A 19,476-nucleotide genomic window follows, 5' to 3' on the forward strand; every position below is an offset into this window, starting at 1 on the left:
TGGCAATTTTGCTTAAGTAGCTGTGTGATTTTAAAGGTTGCCACTAGATGGAGAGCTTTTTAAAATCTTTGTTAATCTTAAATGAGTTAACCATTGGTGCTCATCATTCATGGATTCTGTATTTGTAGTTTGCCTACTTGCTAAACTTTATTTGTAACCCCCAAAATCAATAGTCACAGGGCTTTTGCAGACAAGAGAAGAGCAGTGAAAAGTTTGAGCCTCCCAACACGCGTGTTCCCAACTGAAGTGGAACAAAGGGATGCTCAGCCTTGTTTCATCTCTCATACTGTGAGTAAGTATCCTTTTCTTGGGTCTTTTTATGCCCCACCCCCCCCTTTTTTTTTTTTTTGCATTTTTGTATTTTTTTGTTGGTGATTTCACTATTTAAAAAGCCACTAAGTGTAGTGATGAAGTGCTGACTAGTGTTCCTAAGTGCAAGAAGGTTGTGTTGTGCCATATGTAGAAAATATGTATATTGGATGTTTTCTTTTAGGCCTGGTTTACAGTGCTGTTGGCCTTGAGTACAGTGTTAATGAATCAGTATATATTAAATATTAAGTATCTTTAACATGCCTTAACATACACAGCAAGGTTATGTACTGATTGGTTGATGAAAATGTAACTAGAGACTCCCAGCAACCTAACCATGTATTTCCCATAGGAGCAGTGTTCAGTATTTGCCAATGCAGTGTTTGTGGTGACTTATGGAACATAAAACTAACTTGTAAGAGAATGACTATTTTTTTTTTGTAATCTTCAAACTCAAATTATCTTCCTGACTTTTGAGAAGGCTGAAATGAATTCTTCCAAATGCCTCTTTCCATCAGTTTACATGCTGTACAGTTTCCTTTCTTTCTTTTTTTAGTTTGCTGTCAGTAGTAACTTGAAAAGTTTTCAAAGAGTCAAGAGAATTTTTATTTCATGGGACATTAACAGTTCAAAATGAACATGTTGGAAGAACTTGAGTAAGAATGACATTGGCTTTCTGAATGAAGTTGGTTTTCTGATATTTTTGAGAAATGAGTCTTAATTTTGTTTAATCAAAAAGTAATGGAAGGTTGAAGGATAAGTGAATAATAAGGTAGGTATACCACATAACATGGTGAAATTCAAGCCTATTACTTTGAGTTTGTAGAGTGCAGCAAAATTTGTATATAGGCCATTGGAAAACCAGTCCTTCGTTTTAGGAGGTGGCGGGTTTTGAGGTGGAGCTGTAGCCTACTTTCCTGAGAGTCTTGTTATTTAGAAGTCCCAAACCATTTTGTGCTGTTCTTTGATCGTTTTTACCCAGATATTTTCCCATTCCTGTGTGTGATCTCCTGGTTCTTCATCCAGAGGGAAGAAAGAACTTGAAGCAGGAGAGACAGTAGATGAAGTGGGGAGCCCTGTGCTGCAGTAGGGCCACAACAGTTAAGGAAATCTTTGGGATTAAGGTTTCTCTGTTAAAGAGTTGATTTAAAAAAAAAATTTTTTTTTTGTATTTTTTGTAGAGACAGGGTTTTGCCATGTTACCCAGGCTGGTCTCGAGCTCCTGAGCCCAAGTGATCTGCCTGCCTAGGCCCAAAATGCTAGGATTACAGGTGTGAGCCCATGTCTAGCTGATTTTTTTTTTTTTTAACAACAAAAAAATATATAACTTCATAAATTGGGTGGGATACTGTTGGGTTTTTTGTTACAGTGAAAAGAACACTTTGGAATAGGTCTAAACCACTCAATTGTGTGATTTTGCTTACTCTCTCTGAGCCTTAAAGTTCTTCCATGCACATTGGAGGTTAGGGGGTTATATCTATGTTTGAGAGGATTGGAAACCTGTGTGTTGCTTCTGTAACGTTGGTGAAGCGCCTCACGTGGTCAGATCTCAGTGAATGGTAGTGATTTTATAGAGACACAAAGTTCAGGGGCAGCATACTAGTAATGTGGGAGTACCAAGGGGTCAGAAGTGTTATTTGTCTTGTCAAGGCTATGTTTGCTCACACTGCAGAAAGCTTGGAGGCATTTCTGGTTCTTGACCTTGTACTTTCTTTAGTGACAGCTCCATTCTACTCCTGTCATGCTTACAGTGTTTGAACCTCTGGCCTTTACTGGAAACGTTGATTTGGTGAAATTGGGCATTTTTACTTGTTGACTGACTAGTGACTCCCTGGAATGAAGACCTTCCTGTCCTTTGTGTTTTTGGTCATTAGTTATGGAATAAGCAACAAAGCCTCCTATTAAAAGGAGTTTCAGATATCAACAAGTCAGTAGGGAGAAGGTAGAGGAGACAAGGAATCCCTACTACACTTACTTTTAAGGGAGGCTTCAATAAAAAACCTGACTTAGTCTTTTTTGAGCGAGCCGCCACAGGGAGGAGCATCTAGAGGGCCTCTCCTTTCCACATAGCCCCTTTCTCCTTTTGGGGATGGGCCAGGGACAGTCCTGGGGTCTTAGGGAAGAAGATTGTGGTTGGTGGGCTGTGGTCAGCCTTGGCTCTTTCCTGCCTTATTCCAGGCTTGTGTCCCTGCTAGGCCTATTACCATGCCATCCTGACCTTGGAGGACTTTCCTTTTTTTTCCTTCATTGTAATTATTTATTTTGTTGCTGGCCGGTAAGTTTGACATATTTGATGTTATTTCAGTTGTAATGCTCTTCAGATTGGAACACTCCTTTTCTGATATTGTGAGCAAATCCCTATTTTATTTTTGTCACTTGTAATAATCTTCTAAGAAGATTACTCTATTACTGGGCTATAGGGATTACTTACTCAGATGGGGCCGGTGACTAGAATGTGAGTCAAAAGTGTGAGGTCTAATTTGAACCTGTCTGAGAGTTACTATTGCCTGCCTTGGCCCAAAGTGCAGATTTTTAAAAAGTCAGCTTGTGATAGGCCAGGTGTTTTGTCTGGACCGGGAGTTATCTTTGACTTGTAGATAGAAGAAGGATCCTGAGAACAGTCAGGTCTCCACTTGATGTCTTTTTATTTGACTTGTTACCGTTAGTACTCTCCTGGGATCAAAGCTGCCAAGCCTCACCCCTACCCAGATTTCCCAGTGCACTCAGGAGATCGTCTGTGGCCTTGATGAAGCCAGTGCTTTTTGGGAAAAACGGAGCAAGGCAATGCACAACAGAAGCAGTGCACCGGAGTAAAGATCAAGTTCTGTGGACCCCACTTGCTGTTTGAGAAAATATCCTGCTTCCTTCCTAGCTGACTTGACCTCCAGCATTAACAGGTGGAGGTGAAGAAGCAGGGTCTGCACTCGAGTCTGCTGCTCTGGCTCCAGGTGTATTTTCTGAAACTGGACTCTTCCAGCCCTTAGCTTGTCAAGTTAGCCCGCCCAGAGTCTGGGGCCGATTGTTCCACTGGGCCGTCGGCTATGACACTCTGCTCTCCATGGGCCACTATGCACCCCTCCACTGTCCTTAGGATGGTTTGGAGCCTTCGATCTAAGGCAAGGAGGTGGGGTTCAGTGAGGACAGGGCTGAGCTGGTCTTCTAGCAGTGATTCTCGCATCACATCGCTGAGTCTGTAGTCGGGTTGGGCCAGCAGTTGCAGGTGCAAAAGTGTTTTCTTTTTTATCCTGAAAAGACAAAGTTACAGGAACCAAATAAGCAAATGTAAAGAAAATAACTTGCCTGAACTTAACTTCTTTCCCCACAAATAGCTGTTGTAGCTGATACTCTTGGCGCCTCTCCCCGTGTCTTCTCAGGCACATTTTAATGGAAACCAGGTAAAAAAGCGAATAAATGGAAGGCAAAATCCAGTATCTTGCAGTCCTTTGCCCAATTGCCGTTTGCTCAAGAGCCTGCATAGCCATTTGTGCTCTAATAACGGTGATGCCGGGCTATATGCATTTTCTCTGACAATGCTAAGGGAATCAAAACCAAAGTGACACTTAGATATTTCAAGGAGATTTAAAGCTAATGGGAGAAGTCTCTAGTAGGTGAAATGATGAGCTATTTGCCATCTCAAAAGCCCTCAGTACTGCCAGCCTTTAAGTTGTTTCTTGCTAACTTTATTTGTGTGTGTCAGATTTTGAAATCACAGATGAAAATGTGGTGGGACCCATCTTTAGGATTTCAGTTTCTTTTATGTGGGAATCTGACTTGGACTCTGATGCGTAAGCAGCTTAATTGACTTCTGTCATAAACAGGTACTGCTCATCCAGTCCTGCTCAGGAGGCGGGGAAGGGAGGCCAGAGGGAAGCATGTTTAACCTAAGACGTAGATGAAGAATATGCATGCTCTGCTCCAGATTTTCCAGCTGGAAACAAATGAGATGTTTTTGCTAGGTGTGAGTATCATATTTATAATTAGCTCTGGATACTGCAGCTGAGCAGGTAGTCAATTTTACAAGCCTGGCTGAAACACCGGAGAAGAATGGGAGTAAGTTAGACATTTTCTAGAGAAATGGTGGCCAAGCAAGGGCCTTCGTGCCTTCTTCCAGTCTGCACAGGTTTACAGGACTTTACTCAGGGTTTTGCTTAGATGGTGATCAGGTAGTGATATTTATGAGCTGATATATGAATGCCGGGCAAAGCAGAGGTCTGATTAGTAATATCAAAACCCAGCAGACTGCAAAAATAGGTGATGATCTAAGTGGGTCGCCGATTAAAGTTGGCAGTTGAAAGGTTTAAAGGATTAAATCCTAATTCATCCTATGTGGAAGGATGAAAAAGACAAATGTGGGGGAAATTTTGATAGTTGTAGTACACTTGTGAATCGCTTAGTGATGGGGATATGTTCTGAGAAATGTTTCCTTAAGCGAAGGTTTTGTCACGGTGTGAACGTCATAGAGTGTACTCAGTCACACAGACCTAGATAGTGCAGCCTCCTGCACTCTTAGGCTATATGATATTGCTTGTAGGCTACAAACCTTTACAACACAGTGGTGAATAGCTGTTTATATAAACAGAAAAGATAGTAAAACTGTAAAATGCAGTAAACATGCCATATTATTAATATAATCTTATGAGACCAGCATCATATATGCAGTCTGTCACTGGCTGAGATGTCATGCAGTGCACAAATGTGTAAGAAATAAGGCAGTTCATGTCACTACCCACTTATGTCCTAGACCAGTGAAAACTGATGAAGCCCTTCAGCCCTCGGCTGCAAGCAGCATGAAGGGTCACAGCTATTCCTTGCCCATATTATCTGCTGCAGGAAAACTTACATGCAGCACTGGGAGAGAGGCGAGAGGATGGAGATTTCATCATGGGAGTGTCGTCCGAACCTAGGAGGAGAAACAGCCTTTTATGGGTGGCTGGCAGCATCCTTCGCATTCCCCTGAGGCTTCCTCTCTCCTCTCAGTATTTTGTGAATCAGAGATTGGGGTAAAATGCCAGGGATCATGGCAGCTGCCTCTCCAGCCCCTCTCCGCAGTCAGATCACAAAAGCCTCTGTACAGAGAGATTAGAGCTAAACAATCCTTCATTCACTAGCTGCGGAGGTTCAGCCACTGAGGATGCACCTTGCTCTCGAAAACCTCACCCTATTTCACTAGAGGGCACACGAGTGCTCTCAGGCTGAAGGCGAATCAAGTGGTACTTGCAAAGGTAAAGAGAAAGAAGGAAATGGAAGAAGCAGGGCTAGAAGGAGATAAGGCACGTGGTGGTGGAGGCCCTCATTTGTAGGGCATCTGTTTCCCCCGAGCAGCTGGCTGCACAGAGCAGCACATCTGGGAGAGGGGAGTGTTGAACACACGTGGGGACACTTACCCTCTGGCGTTGTCCAGGTGAATAAGGAACCCATCATCCCCGAACTTGGTGAACATCTCATAATGGTGCCGGTCCATATTTCCTGTGAAGGAGGGGAGGACTCAGAAGCGGGACCAGCAAGCCAGGGGGTCAGGTGCTCCTGACCTGAGTTCTCTCCAGGGAATGGAGGCCTGTCGTCAGTTGAGGGGCAGGGGTGTGAACAAGCTGGGCCTCACACTATCATTTCCCCAGGGCCATCAGTGAAGCAGCCGCAGGAGAGAGAAGGAAGCGAAATGAGCAAACCCTAAATGGACTGGTTTCAAGTCTAAGGCTTTCATCCCTGCCCCTGCCCCTACCCCAGCCTTTGGCCAGGGATTTGAATGTGCAGAAAGTCACCTTTGCACCTTGTGTACATATTGGTACTGGCTTTCCTCAGCCCAGAGATCCTCAGCTGAGCCTGGGTACAGTAAACAGACACAGCTAAACTTCTGAAAGGCACGATGATGAGCCGGCTGTCTGACTTGCTTCGGACCTAAGCTCCTATGTGATGGCCACCTTCATGTGTCTCCTCTCCCTAGAAGTCCCTGTGGGCCTGGAAGGTGGAATTACTAGTCTTGCGTGTCCGTGGCCTCGCCTGAGGCCCTCCCTGCTACCTGCTTGTTGTGTACTTTCTTCCTTTCCTACCTGGCGTCCCCTCACTTGGTGAAGTGAACATACAACTTCCAATCTGATGCCCACTCATGCCCTGCCTTATGAGTGACGACCCCTTCAGCTTCTTCCAGTTCTTTGAAGAGAGGCGAGCCTGTTACCTTCTGTCCTCTGGGACCTCCGCCACTTCTGAGGCTGTGGGAGGTGCAGAGTTACTCAGTCCTCATGAGCCAGGTTGTAAGTTTGTGCACAAGGTCACAGGGAACCCCTGCCACACAGCAGAGCTCACTTCCGCTGGGGGCCTGCGCGTGGGGACCTACCTATCAGGAAGTCGAAGATGGCCATGTCGATGACATTGAGGAGCCGCTGGCTGCTGTTGTACGGGTAGATCTGTTTCACTGTGTCACAGTAAAGGGCATTGACCTCCCACCTGAGGGGGAGAAGAAGTCCTGGGGCTGGAAAAGCCAAGATGGCAGGGTGTCGGGGGGTCTCCCCACACCTCCCCCGCCCTCCAACCCCTGCCTCCCTGATCCTGCGCTGGGCCGGTGGCCGCTTCTCACATTCAGAAAGACCCTGGGCAAGGACATGCATATTCCCTACGGTGATAAGGTTCTGGGTCCTTTCACTCTGGTGGACACTAAGCCCATGGCTGGGACACTGCATGCCAGAGGGGAGATGTCGGGGCAGGCAGGAAAGGAGGGGGCAGTGACCCTCACCCGCTTCCTCGTCCCTTCCTCCTCAGTCCCTCTCACCAAGCCTCTTGGACCCTGGCCCTCCAGGGCTCTGCACCACTCAGCACCTCCATGGGCTGTTCCTGCCCTTTCTCTCTCACACATGGTTTTCTGCCTACAATGCTCCGATGCCCATTTTCATCCGAGGGCTCTTCTCAGCCTTCACAGAGTCCCTCAGGATCTGTCATGTCCTCCAGAAATTCTGCCTGGTTACTTCTCTTCCCACTACAATCATGATGGCTTGATTGATGGATCGATTCCCTCAGCTAGTGTGGAGTAGCTGCTGCGTGCCAGGGAGGCTGCTAGGTCCTGGGGATACAGCATGAGGTCCTTGGCCTCCCAGGGCTTGCTCAGGGGATCCAGGTGTCCCTCCCATGGGATTCTCGTGTGTACTCTGGTTATAGCAAGTGCAGTGCTGTGTTTTCGTGATCTGGCTACGTGTCTGTCCTCCCCACTAGACCAAGGAGCTTCCTAAGGAGAGAGTCTGAGTCTTCCATTTCTGTATCCCATAGCACCTAGTGTTGGGTACATGGAAGGTTCTTTAGAACTGAATAAATGAACTAAAGGGAGATAACAGATCCAGGTGTGCTGATCCCAGGATCAATATGAAATGGGGCAAAGGAGTATTGAGGCAGCTTTTCAGATTCAAAAGCCAAGCTAGCGACAAGTCCCTGGTACAGGATCTGTGGCTACTGTCAAGGACTGGGCTGTGTGGCTTGGGGACCAACTCACTCCTCTTTTCCTGCCAGTGTGTAGGAGCGGATCCAGGGGTTGGGCACAGACAGCCGGGGGGCCAGGTTGAGGGACGGCAGGAAGGCAGAGAGAGAACCCTCCAGCAGGTGTGGGTTGCCACAGACAGCATACTCCGTCTTGCACATGTACGGACACTTGGCAAAGAAGCACACGTTGCTGGCTGGAGGATGGGGAGGAGAGAGGAGAAGGAGTAAGAGGAGGACTCTGGAGGCATGACATCTTCCTGCCCTAGCAAATCCACTGGGAGGGAAGGGAAATCCTGAACTCACAACTTGGGAAGAGACAGAAGAAGGAAACACTGACTTTTCCAGAAGTGAGGGTGTGAATGCTACTAAGCTGAACCTCCTGGGTACCTGCTTTCAAATGTCTCAAGCTCACTGCATTCTCTCCTTGTGAGTAGAACACTCTTTATTACTCTGGGTGGATAACCTCTGGTTCCGGGAGGCCAGCATTGTAGGGTCGGTGCCCACACAGACTAGGGAGCATCTCACACACAGCCTTTCCCATCCACAGTTCATCTTGTGTTATGGTCAGGCAGACGACGGTGGGAGTGTCTTACAACTTCATACGCCCATCCCAGTAATGGATAGTGCTGGCAGCAGGGTGTCAGGCCACTGATGAATAGAGGGCTGGACACTCTGGCTTACCATGTACTCAGACCCGGAATATCACTCGGGCCAGTACTCTACCTGGAGAGACGAAGAAAACACTCTGCAGGATTTCATTCTTGGTGACCTCTAGGATTTCCTTGGTGACATTCACTAGCCTCCCCACTGTTGGTGGCACCCGTCGGAAGTCCAGAATCCTGTAAGAGAGGAAGCTGTGTTCCATCTGAGCGATGATCAGGGAGTGAGGATGAGGGGTTTTGTCCCCCGGCCAGTGCACATTAGGAATTGGTTGGTGTACCCAAGAGGGTGGCCAGTGAGATGGGTCTCTGGCCTTTAAACCTAGGTCTAAAGGAGTGGAGATAGAGTAGAAAATGAATCCTTATTCTATCAAGCCTCCTGGGAAAACCTTGCCACCATCCCATCTGTGTTCTTGGTCAGTGCTTCTCATATTTCAGTGTTCCTGTGAGTCACCTGGCAATCTTGTTCAAATACAGGCTCTGACTGAGTGGCTCTAGGGTGGGGCTGACATTCCTTATTTCTAAAAAGCTGCTTGGAAGTGCCCATGACGCTACAGACCACACTTTGGGTAGCAATGACTGAGCAAATAGAGGAACTGGAATGTTTAGGAATGTGCTTTCACCTGATAAAACAGTGAGACTCCTTGGATAAATAACAGTGGGTGCATTCTCCTCGCTCTCAGATCAGAAAACTAGAGCAACTGGCCCAAGCAGCATGGCGGGAAACGTGTTCTTTATAAATTGTTCTTTTCATTGTAAATCATTCTTTAATGAATGTTCATTACATTCATTAGAAGGCCTTGTATTTTTCAGTCTGGGGGTTGCATGGGACATTTTGGGTTCAAAGACACCACGATGAGGCACGAAGAAGATAAAAAGCCAGAAGGAAGAAATGCCAGGGAGTTCCCACCTGAGGGTCTGTCTAGTTACCCCTCCCAGAGGATTGGTCCTCATAGGCAATACCATCTCCATGGGGCCAGACCCTACCTGTCCAGATGGAAAGCTGCGATCTCAGCATTGTGTCTCTGAAAGTCAATGAAGTAGAAGAAGTCCACGGGCGTCTCCTCATCTCGCTGCTGTCTGGAAGGAAGGAAGGAATCACGCCCTGGACTCAGACTTCAGCTTGGAGCCTGAGAAGAGAGCTGATGAGCATGACCAGTGAGAAAGGAAAACAGGCTTTTATGCTTTTCATGTACACACACAGGCGATGGCACGGCTTGGCCAGGAGAAGACATGCAAAGTGGGAGGAGACAAGCTTCTTGCAAGGCGTTGTTCTGCAGGTACCAGCAATACCAAGTTTCCTACTTAAGAAGCTTTGGTGACAGTGGCTGATTATTTTCAAAACCCAGCAGTTGAGAGGGAAGAAATAGACATTCTTCTGCAGGTATAAACAGAAGAGAGACGAATGGTTAGCAGAACCAGAGGCAGTATAGACCCAGATGTCCAAGGATGAAGAAAGGTGGGAGTATGAGCCAGGAATTGGTAATGGAAAAGTGGCCCAGAAATGCAATTTAGTACGCTGGGGTTGAAGAACAGAAAAGTTCTGGGTCTTAGGGGGATGTGGGGGAAATATGTGGGCCATCATCCTCTCAGAGAAACACAGCTGGATCATGAGGGCTGAGGGCGGCTGGTGCAGAGGATATTGATTTATATACATTGAATCTCTAATGAATTCCTGAAAAGCGCCAGGCTGCCTGAGAATGGTGGGAACTGCTGGGTGTGTACATTCAGGAAAGTGTTTCCTAATCATTAAGGGCATCGTGGTGTGAGTTCTGGCCTCTAGGCTGACTTTGCCTTGATGCTAATAAACATGGAAGAATGACGATCTTCGAATAATTTTATAATCCACTGTGTGGGGCTGTTAAAATGACTGCAAAGCAATTTAAATGTAAATAAACGTAACGTTGCAGAAAGCTATAAATAAGAAACACTGGCAATTCAAACCGTGATGTGCATTTTGCCAAAAAACACAAGTGAGTCCTGGAAACCACAGTGAGGTGCTGCCAAAAGTAGAGATTCTATTTTAAAAGGTACAGCCACAGTTACAGTACAGCCCTCCGTGCTCAGGCCTGACCAGCTTCTCATCATCGTCACTGGATGTCCAGGCTAGCAGGGACAATCCGTCCTCCCAGTCTTGTTTTAATTTCTGAGTCCCACCTATAGGAACATATCATCTCTTAGACACCCTTTAGGGTCTTCTAAAACATTTTCTCATTTTCGTATGACATAAGATAGAAGTGATTTTAAATTTGAAGGTTGTTTTCACTTTATATCAATGATTCTCCTACTTTGAGAAGCACAAATGCACATCTCATTGCACATTATATTGTATACATTACATTTTAAAAATATAAATCTTTATGTTCCTAATGTGTATTTTCCAAAGATAATGTTCTACATTCTCTCTTTAATCAGGAAAAACATGGTGTTCACCTTAAATTACTTACAGAAAAATAAAAACCACATAATTTTTCAAGAAATACATTTTAAAATGATATTATTTTAGATTTTGGACTGAATTTTATAAAAATGTAGATTACACTGTGTTGTGGTATAAAAATAGGTGAAGTTGGTTCTATCACTGAATGTTGGAGGGTTTTGCGTTACATTTGGGAAAAAAGCTGGTTAATTTGAACAATTTTTGTAGAGACACACCTCAGAGTTATTGCAGGTTTGCTTCTAGACCACCGCAATGAGGCAACTATGGTAATAAAGTCATTGATGCACATTTTTTGGTTTCCCACCCAATGCATATAAAAGTTATGTTTTTATTATACTGGAGTCTTAAATATGCAATAGCATTATGTCTGAAAAATGTATACATCTTAATGGAAAAACACTTTATTGCTAAAAAATGTTAACACTCATCTGAGCCTTCAGCAAGTCAAAATCTTTTTTGCTGACTGGGGTGGTGGTTGCTGAAGGTTGGTGAGGCTGTGACAACTTTTAAAAATAAGACAACAATGAAGTTTGCTGCATCGATTCACAAAAGATTTATCTGTAGCACGCAATGATGTTTGATAGCATTTTACCCACAGTAGAACTTCTGTCAAAATTGAAGTCAATCCTCTCAAACCCTGCAGTTCCTTTATCAACTAAGTTTGCCTAACATTTTAAATCCTCTGTGGCCTGTTGGGAACAGGCTCCTCAAAATCTGGCCATAAACTGGCCCCAAAACTGGCCATAAACAAAATCTCTGCAGCACTGTGACATGTTCATAATGGCCGTAACACCCACGCTGGAAGGTTGTGGGTTTACCGGAAGGAGGGCAAGGAACACCTGGCCCACTCAGGGCGGAAAACCGCTTAAAGGCGTTCTTAAACCACAAACAATAGCATGAGCTATCTGTGCCTTAAGGACATGCTCCTGCTGCAGATAACTAGCCCAACCCATCCCTTTATTTCAGCCCATCCCTTCATTTCCAATAAGGGATACTTTTAGTTAATCTAATATCTATAGAAACAATGCTAATGACTGGCTTGCTGTTAATAAATACGTGGGTAAATCTCTGTTCAGGGCTTTCAGCTCTGAAGGCTGTGAGACCCCTGATTTCCCACTTCACACCTCTATGTTTCTGTGTGTGTGTCTTTAATTCCTCTAGTGCCGCTGGGTTAGGGTCTCCCCAACCGAGGTGGTCTCAGCAGTGGCCATTTCAACAATGTTCACAGAGTCTTCACCCGAAGTAGATTCTATCTCAAGAAACCAATTTCTTTGCTTATCCATAAGAAGCCACTCATTGGTAGGGCATGGTGGCTTACGCTTGTAATCCAAGCACTTTGGGAGGCTGAGGTGGATGGATCACAAGGTCAGGAGATCGAGACCATCCTGGCTAATATGGTGAAATCCCGTCTCTACTAAAAATACAAAAAAATTACCCAGGTGTGGTGGCGCATGCCTGTACTCGGGAGGTTGAGGCAGGAAAATTGTTTGAACCCGGGAGGCAGAGGTTGCAGTGAGCCAAGATCGTGCCACTGCATTACAGCCTGAGAAACAGAGTGAGACTCTGTCTCAAAAACAAAACAAAACAAAACAAAGAAGCAACTTCTTATCTGTTCAAGCTTGATCATGCAATTGCAACAATTCAGTCACATTTTCAGGCTCCACTTCTAATTCTAGTTCTCTTTTATTTCCACATCTGCAGTTACCTTCTCCACTGAAGTCTTGAACCCCTCAAAGTTATCCATGAGGATTGAGATCAATCTTCTTTTAAACTCCTGTTAATGTTGATATTTCTACCTCCTTCCACGCATCATCATGAATTTTCTTAATGGCATCTAGAATGGTGAATCCTTTCCAGAAGGTTTTCAAATGACCTTGTCCAGGTTCATCAGAGGAATCACTAACTGTGGCAGCTATAGCCTTATTAAATATGTTTCTTAAACTGTAAGACTTGAAAGTTAGAATGACTGCTTGATCTGGGGGCTGCAGAATGGATGTTGTGTTAGCAGGCATGAAAACAACATTAATCTCCTTGGACATCTCCAGCAGAGCTCTTGAGTGACTAGGTGCATTACCAAGGAGCAGTAATATTTTGAAAGGAATCTGTTTTTTCCCCCCCTTGAGCAGTAAGGTCTCAACAGTGGGCTTAAAATATTCAGCAAACCATGCTGTTAACAGATGTGTGGTCATCCAGGCTTTCTTGCTTCATTTATAGAGCACAGGCAGAGTAAATTCAGCATCATTCTTGAGGGCCTGAGGATTTTTTGAATGGTAATTGAGTATTGGCTTCAACATAAGTCCCCAGCAACATTATCACCTAAGAAGAGAGTCAGCCTGTCCTTTGTATCTTTGAAGCCAGGCATTGACTTTTCTTCTCTAGCTATGGGGAAAGTCCTAGATGGTATTTTCTTGCAATAGAAGGCTGTTTCATCTACACTGAAAATCTATTGTTAGTGTAGCTACGTTCATCAATGATCTTAGCTAGATCTTCTGCATAACTTGCTGCAGCTTCTCCATCAGCACTTACTGCTTCACCTTGCACTTTTATGTTATGGAGATGGCTTTTTTTCCTTAAGCCTCATGAACCAACCTCTGCTATCTTCCAACTTTTCTTCTGCAGCTTTCTCACCTGTCTCAGCCTTCATTGAAGAGAGTTAGAACCCTGCACTGGATTAAGCTTGGGTTTAAGGGAATGCTGTGGCTGGTTTAATCTTCTACCCAGATAACTTAAACTTGCTCCATATCAGCAATGAGGTTGTTTTGCTTTCTTATCATTCGTGTGTTCAGTGGAGCAGCGCTTTCATTTTCCTTCGATAACTTTTCCTTTGCATTCACAACTTGCCTAACTGGCACAAAAAGCTTAGCTTTCAGCTTATCGGCTTTCAACATGCCTTCCTCACTAGCTGCCTGAATCATTTCTTGCTTTCCATTTAAAGTGAGAGATGTGACACTCCTTTCATGTGAACACTTAGAGGCCCCATGTTGGGTTACTAACTGGCCTAATTTCAATATTGTGCGTCTTAGGGAATAGGGAGGCCCGAGGACAGGGAGAGAGATTGGGGGAATAGCCAGTTGTTGGAGCAGTCAGAATACCCATTTAGGCCAGGCGCAGTGGCTCACACCTGTAATCCTAGCACTTTGGAAGGCCAAGGTGGGCAATCACTTGAGGCCAGGAGTTCGAGACCAGCCTGGCCAACACAGTGAAACCCCATCTCTACTAAAAATAGAAAAAATTAGCTAGGCATGGTGGCACATGCCTATGATCCCAGCACTTTGGGAGGCTGAGGCGGGCGGATCACCTGAGGTCAGGAGTTTAAGACCAGCCTGGCCAACACGGTGAAACCCCATCTCTACTAAAAATGCAAAAATTAGCCAGGTGTGGTGGCCGGTGCCTGTAGTCCCAGTTATTTGGAAGGCTGAGGCAAGAGAATCACTTGAACCCAGGAGACAGAGGCTGCAGTGAGCTGAGATTGAACCATTGCACTCCAGCCTGGGCAACAGAGTGAGACTCTGTCTCAAAAAAAAACCAAAAAACAGTTTGAAATATTGTGAGAATTACCAAATGTGACACAGAGACATGACGTGGGCACATGCTGTTGGGAAAATGGCACCGATAGACTTGCTTGATGCAGGGTTGCCGCAAGCCTTCAATTTGTAAAAAACAGTATCTGCAAAGCGCGATAAAGTGAAATGCAGATACAGCGAGCTGTGCTTGTATTTTTTTGTTGTTGTTCTTTGAGACGGAGTTTCGCTCTTGTTGCCCAGGTTGGAGGGTAGTGGCATGATCTTGGCTCACTGCAACCTCCGCCTCCCGGGTTCAAGCCATTCTCCTGCCTCAGCCTCTCGAGTAGCTGGGATTACAGGCACCTGTCACCATGCCTGGCTAACTATTTTATATTTTTAGTAGAAACGGGGTTTCACCATGTTAGCCAGGCTGGTCTCGAACTCCTGACTGCACATGCCTGTATTTGTTTTAACTGACCAGGCAGAGAAGAAGTTTTAGGCTGTGAGTTATGTTATTTTATTTTCCTGCAAAGGAAATACTACAGTTCAAGACCAGCCTGGCCAACATGGTGAAACCCCATCTCTACTAAAAGTACAAAATTAGCCGGGTGTGGTGGTACACACCTATAATCCCAGCTACTCCGGAGGCTGAGGCAGGAGAATTGCTTGAACCCGGGAGGCCGAGGTTGTGGTGAGCTGAGATGGCGCCATTGCACTCCAGGCTGGGCGACAAGAGTGAAACTCCATCTCAGAAAAAAAAAAAAAAAAGGAAAAAAAAAAAAGAAATTAGAGACATCCTATTGTGCCACATAAAAATTTTGCTCGGAGAACAGAATCTATGGCCCTGGTGATTTGTGGTGCATTTGAAGATTTATCATTACTTTTATGCTTCTCATTAACATCTCCTGTTTCTCTATCAGTGTTCCTTAGGTTGCCTCTCTCTAACTGGTGCTGTCTTTTGAGTATATATTATATGTGCTTGACTAACTGTAACAATAATTTAAACTCTGTAACAACCAGAACCTCACTGGTGGCTCTTGTGTTCAGCTGAGCATTGTGCCAAAGAGTCACATGTCTACTTGTGGAACCTCTGCTAATTGCCATGTGTATTCGCTGTTATAGCTCTCATTTCAAAGGAACGCAATGTATTTATTTACGTATTTTAGTACTCTATATGCCTGAATACAAGCTGAGGTCTCTCCTGAAACTGTCCCTTGGAAAGGAGTCTCTATATTCAAATCCTGTCGTAGTTAATCACTTAATTTTGTTTGGGACAGATACATTAACCTGGAATGACTTGACTTTGTGCTGATTTTACTGCCTGGTGTAACTGGTTACAATAGGTTGTTGGTAGTGATGGGGGAGGGGAGCGGGGAAATAATTTAATATTGATTTAACATTCACCCCAAACTTGACTCTAAGTGATGATGAAACCAATGCCCACAATTTTTGACAGGTAAAATCTATAGTGGGAGAAAAAAAAGCGGTATTTCTAAATCTCTATACTGTTTTATATGACGGGATTTTTAAATGAATATAAATATAAGCAGACATTCAATTGTTTCATGTACATTTCTGGAAAGTTTTAAGTTGATCTAACAACTAGGATTTTGGATCTTTCACATAGGAAAAATGGGGGAACTCTTTCTTGTTTTTTTTTTTGAGATAGAGTCTCCTTCTGTTGCCCAGGCTGGAATACAGTGGTGCGATCTTAGCTCACCGCAACCTCCTCCTCCTGGGCTAAGACATTCTTCTGCCTCAGCCTCTCGAGTAGCTGGGACTACATGCACGCACCACCACGCCTGGATAATTTTTGTATTTTTGGTAGGGATGGGGTTTCGCCATGTTGGCCAGGCTGGTCTCAAACTCCTGACCTCAGGTGATCCACCTGCCTTGGCCTCCCAAAGTGCTGGGATTACAGGTGTGAGCCATCGCGCCCAGCGGAGGAGCTCTTTATACAGCGGTGGTTCTCAAGGTTGCCTGGGCCTTGGGCAGGGGTGTCCACTGGACTCCCTGAGGGTGGGACTCAGGCATAAGGATTTTTTTTTTTTTTTTAATTTTTTTTTTTTTTTGAGACGGAGTCTCGCTCTGTCGCCCAGGCTGGAGTGCAGTGGCCGCATCTCAGCTCACTGCAAGCTCCGCCTCCCGGGTCTATGCCATTCTCCTGCCTCAGCCTCCCGAGTAGCTGGGACTACAGGCGCCCGCCACCTCACCCGGCTAGTTTTTTGTATTTTTTAGTAGAGACGGGGTTTCACTGTATTTAGCCAGGCTGGTCTCGATCTCCTGACCTTGTGATCTGCCCGTCTCGGCCTTCCAAAGTGCTGGGATTACAGGCTTGAGCCACCGTGCCCGGCCTGGCATAAGGATTTTTAAAGGCTCCTCAAGTGAATCTAACATGCAGCTGATCCACTCCAACCCCTTCTTTAAGGAGGTGCTTTTGCGAAAGCAGTTGGGACTGAAACTCTTTATTCAGTGCTTATTCAAGTAGGCCCTGCCCTAAGAACCATCTACTGGGGCATTCAATGGGCCTCCCCTTGAATGGCTGAGGATTTGGAATCTGCCAGTCTAATGGCATTCCACTGGCAGAAGCACATGCTGGAGGAAAGCATGACTTGGGTAACGGGGTCCCTCTTGGGGCGATTCTCTTTTCTGCAGGTCGTCTCATCATCTCAAGGAGGAACATTCCCCTGGGCTAAGGCACTGGGGCCCAACTCTAGGAGACCCCAACCTGGGGGTTGCAGATCCTTTGGGGGCCAGAAACCCAAACTCACACCAAGCTCTGTGCAAGGACTAAAATACATATTATATCACCCATCTATATGTTTTACAAAATTTTCAAGGCATGTAGTTACTGTTGTTATGAATAAAATATAAATTAATGTAAACATGGAATTGACTTCCTAGTAGTCTTTCTTGATCATCTAGTTTTTCAGTCGAAACAAGTGTTGTTGTATACAGGTCTGAAAAACTTTCTGATGTCAAAAAGAGAGTGCTATCCTTGGAAAAAAGTAGGGATGCATTAAAGTGGTGGAGTGTGAACTTAGCAATCCAGATGCCTGGGTTTGAATCCCAGGTCCACTGTTTGCAACTGCAAGATTGGGATGAGATAGTCTTTTTCAGCCTCAATATCTTTATCTGTAAAGTGGACATTATAAGAGTATCTGGCTCATAAACTTGCCCATGATCCCAGGACACAACTTAGGTCATTGTGTGGCATAGATGCTAGTAAGGGCCTGATAAGGACAAGCTCTTAGTATTTTCAATGATGATGATTATTATGATCACCCCAAACAGTTCTGTGCTTGTGCAGATTAGAGAATCTCTGAATAACTGGCAGAAAGACTTTAGGTCACTTTTATTAGTTTTTGGTCCAAATCTTCCCAGGGCCACCCCAACCGTGTGTGGAAAGGAGGAAGGCAGTCACTTACCTCATGGGTTTGAACATGGCCTTTCCGAAATCCGAGAACCTCAGCACCAGCTTGAGGTGGACCCCACTGGGTTTCACAACTGTGAAAGGCAGAAGAGTGAGTTAACCATGCTTCTGGGCCTCAGCCCAGGCTTGTGACTCTGGTCCTTCAATAAGCCCTGCTGACTTCTCTTTCCTCTTATGTAATGAGACCCTAAAGACTCAGGATGTGCTCTCCATAACCTGCAGGGTAAACGCCATGGTGTCAGGCCATAGTGACGGTGTCCAGGGGCTCAAGACAGTACTTTTTACTTTGGGAGGTGAAGGCAGGAGGATCGCTTGAGCCCAGGAGTTTGAGACCAGCCTGGGCAACATAGTGAGACCCCCATTTTGAAAAGAAAAAAAAAAAAAGGTACATTTTCTGCTGACCATGGGAAAAGAGCAACAAATACAGTGAAGACATTTACTGAAAACCCCAAAGAATGTTTTCCTAAGAATGAACCCTTTCCTCTTTGTGTTTCAACTACATCTTTGTAGATTCGACTTATGCCTTCTGTTATATTAGACTAGTTGGTTTATGCCTCTTTCTACTTAAGACTGTACACCTGGGCTGGGACCAGAGCTTGGCAAGTGAGTGCTGCTTAGGTGCAGGGAGTGCTACTTCCTTAAATGTTGCATCCTGGGCACCTCACTTGCCTTACCTTGTCCCTGGTCCTGGAGGGTCAGGACAATATCTCACTTACCTTGTGTTCTATAAAATGGTCAACGGCAGGTGCTTAACTGAAGAAAAAGGAAGCCTGGGGCCCTGTACACCTTTATTTTCAAACCTTAGTGATATGGTTAGGCTTTGTGTCCCTACCCAAATCTCATCTCAAATTGTAATCCCCTTATCTCAAATTTCATCTCAAATTGTTGAGGGAGGGATGTGGTGAGAGGTGACCAGATCATGGGACAGCTTCCGCTATGCCGTTCTTACGATAGTGAGTTCTCATGAGATCTCATGGTTTTATAAGGCGCTCTTCCCCGTTTGCGTCTTCTCTCTCCTGCTACCATGTGAGATGTGCCTTGCTTCCCCTTCCCCTTCTGCCATGATTGTAAATCTCCAGAGACCTCCTAGCCATGCTTCCTGTTAAGCCTGCAGAACTGTGAGTCAATTAAACCTCTTCCTTTATAAATTACCCAGTCTCAAGCATTTCTTAACAGCAGTGTAAAAATGAACTAATACATTTCGACATGCCTCATCAGATGTAGTCACATGTAGACATTTCTGATGTGTGTTCCACATATTGAAGTAAAGGGACAGGGCCACTCACGGCTGGTGATGACTGGCCTGAGGGTTTTAGGGTCCAGACCCACCTATAACCAGGTCACAGCACTCCTGAAGGGGAGCTCTGCCGCTCTCAGTCCTAGCTTTTTGATTCCATTAATCACTTACCCTTGTGAGTTTCAACTCTGGCTATATTAGAATCACCTGGGCCTCATCGTCTGAACTCGAATCAAAACCCCTGGGGGTGGAGGCCGGGCATGAGCACTTTTTAAAGCTCCCCCAGTGATTCTAATACATACGTGTGTGTGTGTATATGTGTGTATATATATATGTGTGTGTGTATATATATACACACACATATATATACACACATATATATATTTATATATATATTATATATATATTATATATATATTTATATATATATATAT

General features: G+C 45.0%; 1 protein-coding gene across 2 annotated transcripts in view; it reads right to left on the reverse strand.

Annotated features, from left to right (window-relative positions):
* Positions 1–2,937: 2,937 nt before the first annotated feature.
* Positions 2,938–19,476, reverse strand: part of LOC105469050 (FAM20A golgi associated secretory pathway pseudokinase) — a 62,197-nt gene continuing 45,658 nt past the window's right edge. The window contains exons 4-11 of one of the 2 annotated variants that reach the window (XM_011719619.3): positions 17,801–17,879; positions 9,417–9,509; positions 8,494–8,609; positions 7,784–7,964; positions 6,641–6,750; positions 5,694–5,775; positions 5,150–5,209; positions 2,938–3,554 (exon numbers count right to left, since the gene is read on the reverse strand). In XM_011719619.3, coding sequence (XP_011717921.2) covers positions 3,290–3,554; positions 5,150–5,209; positions 5,694–5,775; positions 6,641–6,750; positions 7,784–7,964; positions 8,494–8,609; positions 9,417–9,509; positions 17,801–17,879 — 986 coding nt within the window. In that variant the 3' untranslated portion in view covers positions 2,938–3,289. The remainder of the gene's footprint in view (positions 3,555–5,149; positions 5,210–5,693; positions 5,776–6,640; positions 6,751–7,783; positions 7,965–8,493; positions 8,610–9,416; positions 9,510–17,800; positions 17,880–19,476) is intronic. The other variant, XM_011719620.3, reaches the window with a different exon arrangement.

Source organism: Macaca nemestrina, chromosome 17 (genome assembly GCF_043159975.1).
Source record: "Macaca nemestrina isolate mMacNem1 chromosome 17, mMacNem.hap1, whole genome shotgun sequence".
Classification (NCBI taxonomy): Eukaryota; Metazoa; Chordata; class Mammalia; order Primates; family Cercopithecidae; genus Macaca; species Macaca nemestrina.